The sequence below is a fragment of the Leptodactylus fuscus genome, chromosome 5, assembly GCF_031893055.1.
Source record: "Leptodactylus fuscus isolate aLepFus1 chromosome 5, aLepFus1.hap2, whole genome shotgun sequence".
NCBI classification, from domain to species: domain Eukaryota; kingdom Metazoa; phylum Chordata; class Amphibia; order Anura; family Leptodactylidae; genus Leptodactylus; species Leptodactylus fuscus.
In genome coordinates, this window is record NC_134269.1 from 68,843,325 (window position 1) to 68,855,686 (window position 12,362).

At 43.1% G+C, this 12,362-nt stretch overlaps 1 protein-coding gene across 3 annotated transcripts in view; it reads left to right on the forward strand.

Annotated features, from left to right (window-relative positions):
* TP53BP1 (tumor protein p53 binding protein 1) overlaps positions 1 to 12,362 on the forward strand; it is a 58,641-nt gene that overhangs the window by 37,823 nt on the left and 8,456 nt on the right. For 2 of the 3 annotated variants that reach the window (XM_075273356.1, XM_075273357.1), the window contains exons 14-21: positions 136 to 372; positions 1,513 to 1,570; positions 3,302 to 3,397; positions 4,129 to 4,612; positions 5,137 to 5,289; positions 6,588 to 6,877; positions 7,756 to 7,935; positions 10,317 to 10,741. In XM_075273356.1, the coding sequence (XP_075129457.1) occupies positions 136 to 372; positions 1,513 to 1,570; positions 3,302 to 3,397; positions 4,129 to 4,612; positions 5,137 to 5,289; positions 6,588 to 6,877; positions 7,756 to 7,935; positions 10,317 to 10,741 (1,923 nt within the window). The remainder of the gene's footprint in view (positions 1 to 135; positions 373 to 1,512; positions 1,571 to 3,301; positions 3,398 to 4,128; positions 4,613 to 5,136; positions 5,290 to 6,587; positions 6,878 to 7,755; positions 7,936 to 10,316; positions 10,742 to 12,362) is intronic. The other variant, XM_075273355.1, reaches the window with a different exon arrangement.

A 12,362-nucleotide genomic window follows, 5' to 3' on the forward strand; every position in this document is an offset into this window, starting at 1 on the left:
GCTCTTACAGGTCTTTTATATATACTGTACTTCTCTAAATAGAAATATTGGATTTTTTCCGGTTTTATAGAAAGTGTTTCTGTATGCCAGTCCTGAATGTTCTTATGTGAGAGTCGTGGATTTCTACTCTTTCAGTTGTTGGAGGCTGTCCAGACAGCACCCTGGCGACCAGTGATGTCACCACGGAGAGCAATGTAGCAACCAACGATGTTACCGTAGAGAGCGCCATGGTAACGACAGATGTGTCTGAGGAAAGCGACAGGGGAAATTCTGGCTCTGTCTCCGAAGCTGATGACAAACTGTGTCTGAGAATGAAACTTATTACACCTGTAAATGAGGAAAGCCAGAGCGCTCCACAGTTTAGTTTGGAAAGTAAGAATCTAGCATTGTATTACCTCAAAGGTGATTGTGGATGCTGAAGTAAGGTGCCTTCACATGGAGTAACGTGCCGCGTGACATGGCACGTATACGCCATGTGAGATTTTGAGCGCCGTATACGCGCCCATTGATTTCAATGGGGGTCTGGATCGTATACGCCGCGTTATTTTGCGGCCGCAAAATAACGCGGCGTATACAAGACTAACTCCCATTGAAATCAATGGGTGCGTATACGGCGCTCAAAATCTCAGACGGCGTATACGCGCCATGTCACGCGGCACGTTACTCCGTGTGAAGGCACCCTTAAATGGACGCAGCACTCCTATATAAAGTCCCTATGCAGGTTGCCCGATTGAGAAATGCTATATTGCCTCTTCTAGAGTTCAAGACCCAGGGTTTTTTTTTTCATTGAAAGTCATCTTTGGTCTGAAGGATTCAGTATCCTGATTGGATGCTAGAGCTGTCATTCAGCTCAGGGCTCGTTCACATCTGCGGCCCGGTCTCCGTACTTAGGTTTCCGTTTCCTGCCTAGAACACAGGCAGGAGACGGAAACCTGCAGGAGACTTTTTCACCCATTCATTTGAATGGGTGAGAAAGCTGTCCGGCCGTGCGCGGCAGTGAGCGTTTTGCGCTCTCCGCCGCGAAACCGGGTTTTATAATCCGGACACAGAGTCAGACATGCAGTACTCTGTGTCCGGATAAAAAAAATCCGGTTTCGCGGCGGAGAGCCTAAAACGCTCACCGCCGCGCACGGCCGGACCCGGTCTATGGTTTCTGTCTTCTGCCATGCAGAAGACGGAAACCATAGAACGGAGACATGAACGCAGGTGTGAACCCAGCGTCAGAGGGAAGGGCTGGTAGTATTCCTGGTACAGAGTCTTCTACACATGACAGTTGTATACGAACGTTGGTGTATCTCTGACATTAGTATGGTATCCTAGCATTAATACTGTCAATAACTAGCCGCATGTTTTTGACTGCTGTAACCCGAGCTGCTAAATTTGTTCCAACTTATTTTGCTGTTATTTAAAGCCTATCAGTTTTGTACCCGCATGTGCTATAGATAACTGCTGGAATTAAGAAAGGTCTGAAAAACAATTTAAATATATCCTTTCCATTCCTTGCTTGCTCAGAACCTCCTGTTGCTGAGAGAACAAATGGAGCCGCTACTGTGGATGGGAATATTGCCAGGTAACAGATTATTGATGCCATGTAGATCTTATACAAAGTCCTCTGCAAAAAGCTTTAGTGGAAAAATATCAAATGCATTCACAAACTAGGTGTATTATTTCCTTGCATAAAAGGGTGGGTGGGTGTGGGGGAGGGGGTAAACCATATTAGTGGTCGACATAAGGTACATTATATGAGGTGTCCCTGCTTGTTCATACATATAAAAGTTAACTAGTGCTTCTTTATGTATGGCAATGTGCAGTGATGCTCCTGCCACTATTCTGAGGGCGGGTTCACATCTGCGCCCTGGTCTCCGCTTTCAGGTTTCCGTCTTCTGCTGACAGGAGACGGAAACCTGGCAGATCTTGTCCACCTGTGAGCGTTTTGTTGTCTCCGCGGCAAAAATGTTTTTTTTTTTTTGTTTTTTTTAACCGGACAAAAAGTCAGACATGCAGGACTTTGTGTCCGGTTAAAAAAAAAAAAAAAAAAAAAAAAAAACGGTTTCCCCATGGAGACCACAAAACGCTCACGGGCGGACACTTTGCAAACCCATTCAAATGAATGGGTTTGAAAAGTGGCTGCCGGTTTCCGTTTCCTGTCCAGTTTCTCGGCCAGAAGATGGAAACCTGAAAGCGGAGACCGGGCGCGGGTGTGAACCTGCCCTTACATGTTCTCTTTCTGCACAGGAGCCTGCTAAGTTGCCAAAGAGAGAATTTAAAGGGAGATTGGCACCACAAAAATTATTCTAAATCTTTATAGCAGCTACATTTTAGCCTGTTGTCAGCTCATTTTGAAGCCTCAATCTTTTTTCCTATCTCAGTAATTCACCTTCTCTCCTGTCTCCTCTCTCCTCCACTTTCTGCTTTCTTGGGTAGGCTTAGCATGTATTATAGAAAGTTCTGTTCAGCAGCCTGCTCTTTCTATCATTTTGCTTGAGATTTGCATTCACAGGTAATAGGGACTCTGATCAAGCACTGTTCTACCCTTTATCACGTCTACGCAGCAAAGTTCACTTTTCCAGAGCAATTGGCCATGACCCACAGTAAAGAGAATAGAGGTAGTTGGGGATTGAGTCAGCTAGCCACTGCAGCTAAATAGTGGTCTGAATATTAGGCAATGAGCTGTAAACACAGGAATATACCCATCAAGGCTGCGTTTCCGCAACCCACGTTGCGGAAACGCAGCTCATTTTGTTGTAGATTTTGCTGCAGTTTTGAGCCAAAGCCAGAAGTGGATTGAGCAGAAGGGAGAAGTATAATAAATTCCTATAGATTTCCAATTTCTTTTGTAGCCTTTCCTAGGTTTGGCTAAAAACCCCCCCAAATAAAACGCTGTAGAATCTGCAACAAAAGAAGCTGCGTTTCTGCAACGTGGGGCCTAAGGCTTGGTTCACATCCCATAGGACTCTGCCACAGATTCCGCCTAAAATCCGCAGAGAGTAAGGTCCTGAAATGAATGTGAGGCAAATTTTGAGGCGGATTCTGCCTGAAATTCGGCGTCACTTTCCTATGTCTGAGCAGCCCCTTAGTTGGTTAACGTGTCATTTTCTCAGCAGCAGAAAATTTGTACTTTGAGTTAAAATGAGAAGATCACGGACTATTATAGTGGTAGTAAACTCCCCTTGATAACTTTAGTAACTTAGCTTTGAAAATTGGAGCTATTGACACTATAACACACGACTGTACACACGACAAGAACTGTGCAAAATGGTGCAGGTTTATAGTGTTTTGTTTTTTTTTTTCTAAAATCCAGTAGCACTGAGCATTCCCCATCTGTATTCATGCGTGTTTGTGAAGTTCATCGTGAAGAAGAGTCCAGAAGCCATCAGTTGTCCACTACACCGGTCAGGTACATATCATGTTACTCCGTACAATGCTTTTCATTTTCAATTATTTTTTCATAAGGTTCAGCAATGGATTCAACTGTACATAGATTTCATTCATTTTGGAAAATAGTTATGCTTAAAGGGGACTCCCAGGTGGACCCACCTTTCATATCTACCATTAATGAAAACTACAGCAGTGAACAGAATTGTGGCTGCTTTACCCCGTGTCACATTGGAACCTCTAGAAAATGTGCTGTCACTACAATTCGATGTCTCTGTGAAGATAGCGGTCAGTGGCATCCGTTAGCCTACTTTATACTACACCATTGCTTTTTTTGCTTGCTTTGTTTCATAGATATGTGTGTGAATATAAGGAATTTGCCAAAAAGACCTCATTGGTGAAAAAGTGGATTTTTTTTTGTTGTCACCATTGGAAGGTAGCTCCCTATAGTTTGATACCTGGTTTTCAAAGAAACCTATGTGCATAATCTGGGAATAATAGCCATGCCAGTGTAATTCCTCCAGGAGGAAGAGGTTCACACCCACATGCAGTAGTTTCAAGGTTAGTGTATTGTAAACCAAAGGATGCTTTGATGTCTACTTAGGATTCAGTAAAAATAAATATACAGTATATGGTGGTCAGGGACATAACTGCATGAGCTTTCTAGCTGTTTGTATCACCCGCCGTAAGCTTCTCTGGAAGTTTGTATCAAATGAATGTAGACTGTAAAACTGATGAAGTGCTACATTGCAGGGGACGTCCATTCCAGTTCTCCAGCAAAGAAAAAGAGGAGGAATCTATTGCTTCTCAAAACATGAAAGAAATACGCTGTGAGCAGATCACTGATCTTAACTCCATAACAGAAAGTTCTGTTCAAGACTTATCCTGTGATGCGGAGGCAATGGAAACGGAACATTATGAGGAGGAGAGTCAACGTGATGATGGAAAAGACACTGAAGAAGACCGAAAAAAGACATCTGCCACGACTTCTACCCAACAATTGGATGCAGAGGAACATTTATCTTTGAGTCATAAAAATAAAGAAGTTCAAACTGTAAATGTGGTAGAACCTAAAGCTGTAGTTGTGTCATCTTCAACTCAGACGGATGTGGTGTCTAGCCCAAAGTCTGGTGAAGGGTCTGGTCTACACAATCAGAAGGAATTGAAGCAGAATGCAAAATCAGAAGCTGCACAAAAACAGGGACAGGGAGATGACACAGAATCTGTACACAGTCAGGTAACATCTGTTGTATCAATCAGCATGGGAATATGTGTTTTTTAAGCCTCGTCTAAAGTTGATTTTTCAGAGTAGTGTAATATAATTCTCTACAGTGGCTCTCCACAAAATTCCATACCGATAAAAAGGTAATACTTACCAAGTATTATAGAGTATGAGTAAGGGACACAAATACGTCCCGAAACGCGTAAGCTCCTTTGCTATGTTCCTGTGTCCTGAACGGGTGATGTAATATCCTTTTTATCTTTTATCATGTAGTAAAAGTTATGTTTTATTAATGTGTAGCATGCTGGAATATTTTTTGCAAATATTTCTCCCATATATATGGCTGATCCCGGAGTGTGTATGTCCAGCGTTACAGGAAATGTTTCCTCTTGATACACTTCTCCAAACAGTCCCCCAGGGCATCTACAATCGCAAATTGCTGAGCGTAGGATTACAGTAAAATAAAAATCATATAATCCACAAAAAAGTAAAAAGTTGCAAATAAAAAAAGCTACATTTTTTTTTTTTCCCATCTTAAGGAAGAGGATGACTTTGAACTACCCCACCCGCCTCCTGGCCGTAGTATTCATCGACATGTTCGCACAATCCGAGAAGTACGGACAGTGGTCACTCGTGTTATCACAGATGTGTATTACATAGATGGTGCAGAAGTGGATCGCAAGGTTGTGGAGGTAAGTCTGTTTTTTTTGTTTGTTTGTTTTTTATAACGTGGAAATCTAAAATTTATGCTGCATATGGACTATGTGATGTTAGCACTGTCCACAGTAGCCACTCGCATCATGTCATTATTTGTGCACATGGACACACCTTAAGCCATACCTACATTTCAAGCATATTTCAAAAAGTATCTAAACCACATTGTAAATGTAACACACCTATAATGGTTAACCTCAGTTAATATGTGCAAAAAAATATATGCATGGATTGCTGGAGAAGGCTTAAAAAGATGGACAAAAGAAAGATCTAGTAGTCCCATAGTAACCCCAAGATATTGCTTTTTTTGGGTTCAAGTAAAATGGAGTCCACACAGGTAGTTTCTACAATACTGCCATTGCATTTCAATGTATAGGTCTTTAATCCTGACTAGTATAGAATAACAACTTCTTAAAACACCCCATTCATACTCAAGTGTAAAAGAGTTATAACCACAAAAAAGACATCTCAAGATAATCTCTCTATATTAGAAAAATGAGTCTGTCTGTCTGTTCTTTATGCTCGACCAAACGACTTAACGGATTTTTACCAAATTTGGCACACCGATACTTCAGGTATCCGGGAAGTTTTTAGACCAGGTCTCGCCTCTCTAGGACATACTGTTCAGGAGATACAGTATTCCCAATACAATGACCCCCCGATTGGCAATACAAACCTGCAAGTCTTTCACTCATATTCCAACTGCAATACATATGGCCACGCCACATGCGAAATCCAACACTGATTTTTTATTTTTTTTTTGAGCTGTGTGTTTTTAATTTGGGACAACAAGTACTGACGTTTCAGTAAGCAGAGAGTTTATTTTTGATGGTACACTCTGGGGGTTACTTATAACCCACACATGCTCACAGATGTGACACCACACTTGTGAGATTGGGATATTTTAAGAAGTTGTTGTTCTGTACTGTACTAGCCATGATTAAAGAGCTATAGTGCAAAACATGTTGGCAGTATTGTTTTTAGTTACCTGTGTGGACTATTTTAGAAAAGAATCCAATAAAGCAATATTTTGAGAGTACCACTGAAATACTGGATTAATCCTTTTGTAATGAATTCTGGCACTTTTAGTAAATTCCCCCGCTCTACTGTGCTCTCGCCCTGTCTCTGCAGGAGCCTGACATGAGAGGCTACTGGCAACTCATGTTTCGCTTAGCAACTTGACTGTCTGCTTTTCCTGGTCTTCTGGGATGTAGCACTAAAAAAAATAAAAAAAAATTCACAACTTTTGGTCTTCTGTAAATGTTTCTTGTTCTAGGAGGCTGAAGAGCCAGTAATAGAGTGTCATGAATATGAAAATGAAGTGTCTCCTTCCAGGACAGTTGTCTCTTCTCTGACCTCTGGAGATCTTGCAGATATTAGTTCCATCTCCTCAAAAGCTTCAAGTCTTCAGCGCACTTCTAGTGGAGCAAGCAGTGGCCTTTCGGCTGTGCAGAGCAATAGTAGTTCTGACCGAGGGAGATCAACTGCAGGCAAAGGGAAAAGTGGTCAGCTGGACGCTGGAGACTTTGCTATACCAAGTGGGCGAGGAAGTGTTGGAAAACTGAGGTATTTGTAGTGATTTCTTTCACACATAAACGAACATGTGGTATTTTATTTGTTAAAATCTTTGAAAAAAAATGAAATCTCACAAAGAAGGAGTTATTGAAGTGGAATGAAACTTTACATATGTGAATGTAGTAATGTTATATGTAAGTGTTTACAAGATTACAGTGAAAGAATAAGCTTATTGGGAAAAACTGTACAATTGTTAAAGCAGGCTCTAGTACCCTGTAGTAGGATACAAGGATAAAGTTGGGCACGGAGGCATACAGGTTAAGTGTGGTATTAATGAGGAACACTTACTCACTGATATTGCAGTTGGGCCTGTAGCTCCTGCTCACTTGTGGGTTGCTGAAGCTGGTATTCCAGCTGGTCCTCATCTGGCAACAGGGCTGACCAAGTTAGTGTTGTATTGTTGTGGAGACCCTGTTTGTGAGTGAGCATGGAGGACCTGCCATGAGGTGCAACACATGTGACCGCAGGATGTCCTGCACGTATCGCTGAGCTGTCACTGTTCCTTGTATCACTACTGGGATGACAGACTGTCATATGCTATGGCTTCCCATATCATCACACCAGCAGTTGGCGCAGTGTGTTGCTTCACAGCAAAAGACAGATTGACACTTCTGCAGAAACATAGACTATATGTGACATGTGAATTTGGCTGCACATGTCAATATCTCTCACCAAGTTAGACCACACCTCTAATCTTTTAAAGGAGCGTTACTGCTTCTGTCTGACCCCAGCTGTCAGCCATTTATAAAGAAGTCAGATTCGGTGGTTTGGCCTACCGACTCCATAGCCTTGCTTGCAATTTAAACATTTAATTAGGAAACCTCACTTAATGTCAGATCCATAAGATAATCAATTTTCTTCTTTTCCAGCCCTCGGAAATTGGCTAACCAGCCAGGGTCATCACACCGACCAGCAAGACAAACAGGGATGCAAGTGAGTGAGGATGAAACAGATGCCCCGCTTGGGAACAGGCCAGGTGCCAAAGCGCCCCTTACACCCCGTGGAAGAGGAAGAAGGGGGCGTCCACCTTTTCGAGGAACTGGATCAAGGTATCCACATTTTAATTTTAATACAGAAGTAGCCAGATTTCCTTTCTTTATACTAATTTGCCCCATCAACAAAATATCATACCCAAACCAAACAGACGTAAATTGTTCCAGACTGTAGCACTTTGTAACAGCAGAATGTCGCACCTAGAGTATACACAGTAGTACCACTTCGCAGGTATTACACACAGCTGCCACACAGAAGAGCTGCATCATCAATCTTGGAATATAAGTTCAAAGGCTTAACAGTGTACCTCCAAGTATGAGTCTACATTTCTTAAATGAATAGTACAGGTAAATATGAGACTTTGTAAGTTATCTTATTAAATACATTTTCCTTCTCAATGTTAAGGTTTTTTTTTTTTTTTTTTTTTAATTTTTTTCTTACATAGAAGTCTATGGAGAGGGAGCAGGATTTTGCTGAAAGAGACACTGCTATTTTTACAGATAAGGACTCTACCACTACGTAGAATGAGGCAAGCCATCAACAAGCTCCTTGTTTCCTCTCCATAGGCTTCAAAATGCCCTTAATATTTCTCAAAAATAGACGTCTGACACAGTTTATACACTTTCCTTGGCATTATATCATATTGCTTCACTAAAAAAGCCTGTCTATGCCAAAGACCGGCTGCAGTTCATTGAAATCTATGGAAATAGGAGTGAGTGAGGAGCATACAGTAACAGTCACTGTGGAGCAAATAACTAAGATATTTGTCACCAGCTTTATTCACATCTATACTTCTGAGCTCTGCAAAGACCTGCTATAAAGTGCTAGAAATCCTGTAGCAGCCTGTGTCTTTGCTGGTTTCTCACTCACTGGCTCCGCTTCCCATCTCCATAGACATCTGTGTAACCCGATCTGAAAACTGATTTCTCTGAATTGAGTAGTTTAGCAGGCTAGAGAGGAGCTGATAACAGGAGATAGAAGAACTTTACTCTCATAAGATTTATTACAAAATCTATGGTCATCTAATCTATTCATTTACAAAAAAATTTGAAACCATTACGAAGATGGGATGGCACAGGTGAAAAACTTGTCAGAAGCCCAACGTTTTATGACCTGAGACAATCCAATGCCATAGAGTTTGATGACCTGTCTTGCAAGTTTGTTTGCCCTAGAGCTCTGAATTCAAGGATGTGGCCTACATTAGGCAATGATGAAGCGGTTAAGAGAGGATTTGGAAAGGTTTCATTGATGGGCGATGTATGGGCTATGTGCGTGCATAGCTGTGGTCCCGCTCTTTAGTTAGATTACTGTTTTATTTGAGTCTTAGTTCCCCTAATAAATCTCCCTTTAAAGATCCAGTGGCCCTTGTTAAAATCAAACTACCGTATTTTACGGACTATAAGGCGCACTGGACTATAAGGCGCATTGCCCAGGAGCGCCTTATAGTCCGTCTCGGTTCATATATAAGGCGCACCGGACTATAAGCCGCAGTCCGGTGCGCATTATATGTTATTGAAAGCGGCGGCAGGCAGACTTTGCCAGCGGCCGCTTAACCCCCCGCGTGCCAGCCGCTTCTATTGGAAGCGCTCGGCAGGCGAGGAGGGGCTCTATCAGCAAAATCATGCTGATAGAGCCCAACCGTAAAAGTTAGATTAAACTACCCCCCCGTTTTAAAATAAAAGCCTGAAACAGAATGTGAAACTTACCGAGCGGTGCAGGGTGGGCGGGCATTCAGGCCTCCTCTTCCTCCGATGTTCCGTCCTCCTCCTCCGGCGCTCGCTAACTGATAATGGCCTGGGCACATGCACAGTAGCCGTAGTAGAAGCATTATGATATTGCGCATGCGCCCAGGCCATTATCAGTTAGCGAGCGCCGGAGGAAGTGGTCAGGACATCGGAGGAAGAGGAGGCCTGAATGCCAGCCCGCCTGCCCTGCACCGCTCGGTAAGTTTCACGTTCTGTTTCAGGCCGGCGTGGTAGCAGGGCTGCCGGACACTTCCTATTCATTTCTATGGGAGTCGGCATGCGAGCGCTCCCCATAGAAATGAATGGACAAACACTTCCCATTCATTTCTATGGGGAGCGCTTGCATGCCGGCTCCCATAGAAATGAATAAGAAGTGTCCGGCAGCCCTGCTGTAACGCCGGCGTGTACGGCTGTGATACACGCCGGCGTTCCGTAGTGTGAATGCACCCTTACGGTGCCTTTTATGTATGTGTACACAGACTTTGCCGCCGCTTCCATCCATATATAAGGCGCACCGGACTATAAGCCGCACTTACGATTTCTGAGGAAATCGTAGGTTTTTATGTGCGCCTTATAGTCCGGAAAATACGGTACATGTATTTTTTTTTTTCCATTCTGTGCAATTAATGTAGCATAAAAGTACCTTATGTAAAAAACAAATTGTGTGAATTGTTTGTTAATTACAATTCCAGGGAAACTGGCACAGCCACCCAAGCCCATGGGGAGGATTCCACTGCTGCTGCCATTCCAGATGAGGAGCCATTTACCCGCATAAATATTGGTCATCCAGAAGCCCGTGACAAAGCGAGTCCAGGAACACCCATTATGCGTCGCAGTGACTCTCCTGAAATTCCATATCAAACTCCATCAAGGAGTGAAAGCCTGGACTCCACCACTGGCAGTAGTTTTGTAGGGCTTAGGGTTGTGGCCAAATGGTCCTCCAATGGCTATTTTTATTCGGGCACTATTACTCGAGATGTAGGAGGAGGCAAATACAAGCTGCTTTTTGATGATGGATATGAATGTGATGTTTTAGGAAAAGACATTTTATTGTGTGACCCTATTCCTTTGGATACAGAGGTGACGGCCCTCTCTGAGGATGAATATTTTAGTGCAGGTATGTACTCCACTATTAATACATATTATGTTATACTGATATGTAGTTGGTGTTGGAAGTTTTCTATTTGGGAATATAAGCAGGAAGCTCCAAAGACTCATTTGGCTCCATTATACTGATTTTCCCAGTTAGAACTTAACTTACATGTTATTAACTGAAATGTATAAAATTTTATACAATATCAGGACATGCTAACCAAACCCTTTACAGGCTGCAAAGCCTAGATGGCCATGCATAGTCACATCCTATGACCAGAGTATCATGGAAATCATGTTATATTGAAAGGCTAATTATCACATGCAAATCTGGATTTGGCTAAGACAAAAGGTAAGGAATGCCATATGTATATTTGTGGGAGTTACATTATAGGCTTCTTGTTTAGAATGACTTGCGTAAGAAAAACATCTCAACTTTCTTGCTTATATTATTGGGGGACACAGCACCATGGGCGTAGACCTGGTCATTAGGAGGTTGACATTAGGAATATCAAAAGCTGTTGACTCTGCCTTCAGGCTATACTCTCTCCACAGATACTAATAATTAGTTGTAACCTAGTGCCTGCAGTAAGCAGTCACGATTGGAATCAGGTTTTTCTGTCTTATATCGTTTTTAGTTTTCTGTTTCGTTCAGGTGTAGGGGGGTCTTCAGTTCTACCCCTCTGTGGATGCAGTGCTCTGCAAAAGAGCACCTTTGTAGTCACCCAGTCCTCATTTGCCACATCGGTGACCGGAATGCCAATCATTCTCACAACACTTTTGCACCTGGAGACACCAGATAGGTGAATATGAGAAAATAGGTGAGTATTTTCCCTTCCCTGGCAACCTAGGTCCCCTGGGGTAGTTTTTCCAGGGCCCCAACCCTTTCCCTGAGGCCCCCACTTTAGTGAATAAGCCCCCTTTTTAACTTGATAATGAGGCCTTTTTTTTCCGCTGGGGTGCTGCAGTGTTTCTTGTTGTTGTGTTTTTTGTTTTTTTTTTTTATTCCCCCCTTCCCTTTGGAGGCCCATATTCAGGCCCCTGGCTTCTGCTTTAAGACCCCCTTCTAGGCATTTCAATGCCCCTGTCCGCATTGGGGGTGCTTTGCCACCAGCTGCGGCATCTATTAGAGCCCCCAGGTTCTGCAGGGACTAGGCCTCATCTAGGTTCGCCCCTCTCCCTGGCTTCCCAGGCTTCTAGCTCCCTCCCAATTCCTCTGATTGGATTGGTGGGGAGTCCTTCTTTCCTGTCCTATCATGTGGACACAAGAAAAGCTCTGGGAGGGGTTTCTTCCCCTCCCCTCCCCAGATTGTCTTTTTGCTGTTTTCATTTTTATCTTCTTCTCAGCAGTTTCCTGCAGCCTGGGGCTTCCACAGCACTTTTTTAGGGGCACTGCACCTGGGATTCTTCTCCATACAGCCTCCGTGCAGCAGACTGTGACAGGAGATCTCCTAGTGTTCTGGTAGGTTAAACCTAGCCCCTGCCACCATGTCCCCCTGCAATGAGCAACACGCCCCCTTGCCTCTTCCAGCATGTCACATTTTTTACGTGCACTTGCTGTAATACAAAGTTGCCATGTGGTCAGCCTAAGCTCATTTGCACTCTCTTCATTCCACTGAAGCCAGCTCAGGATTCTCACTGTCCCT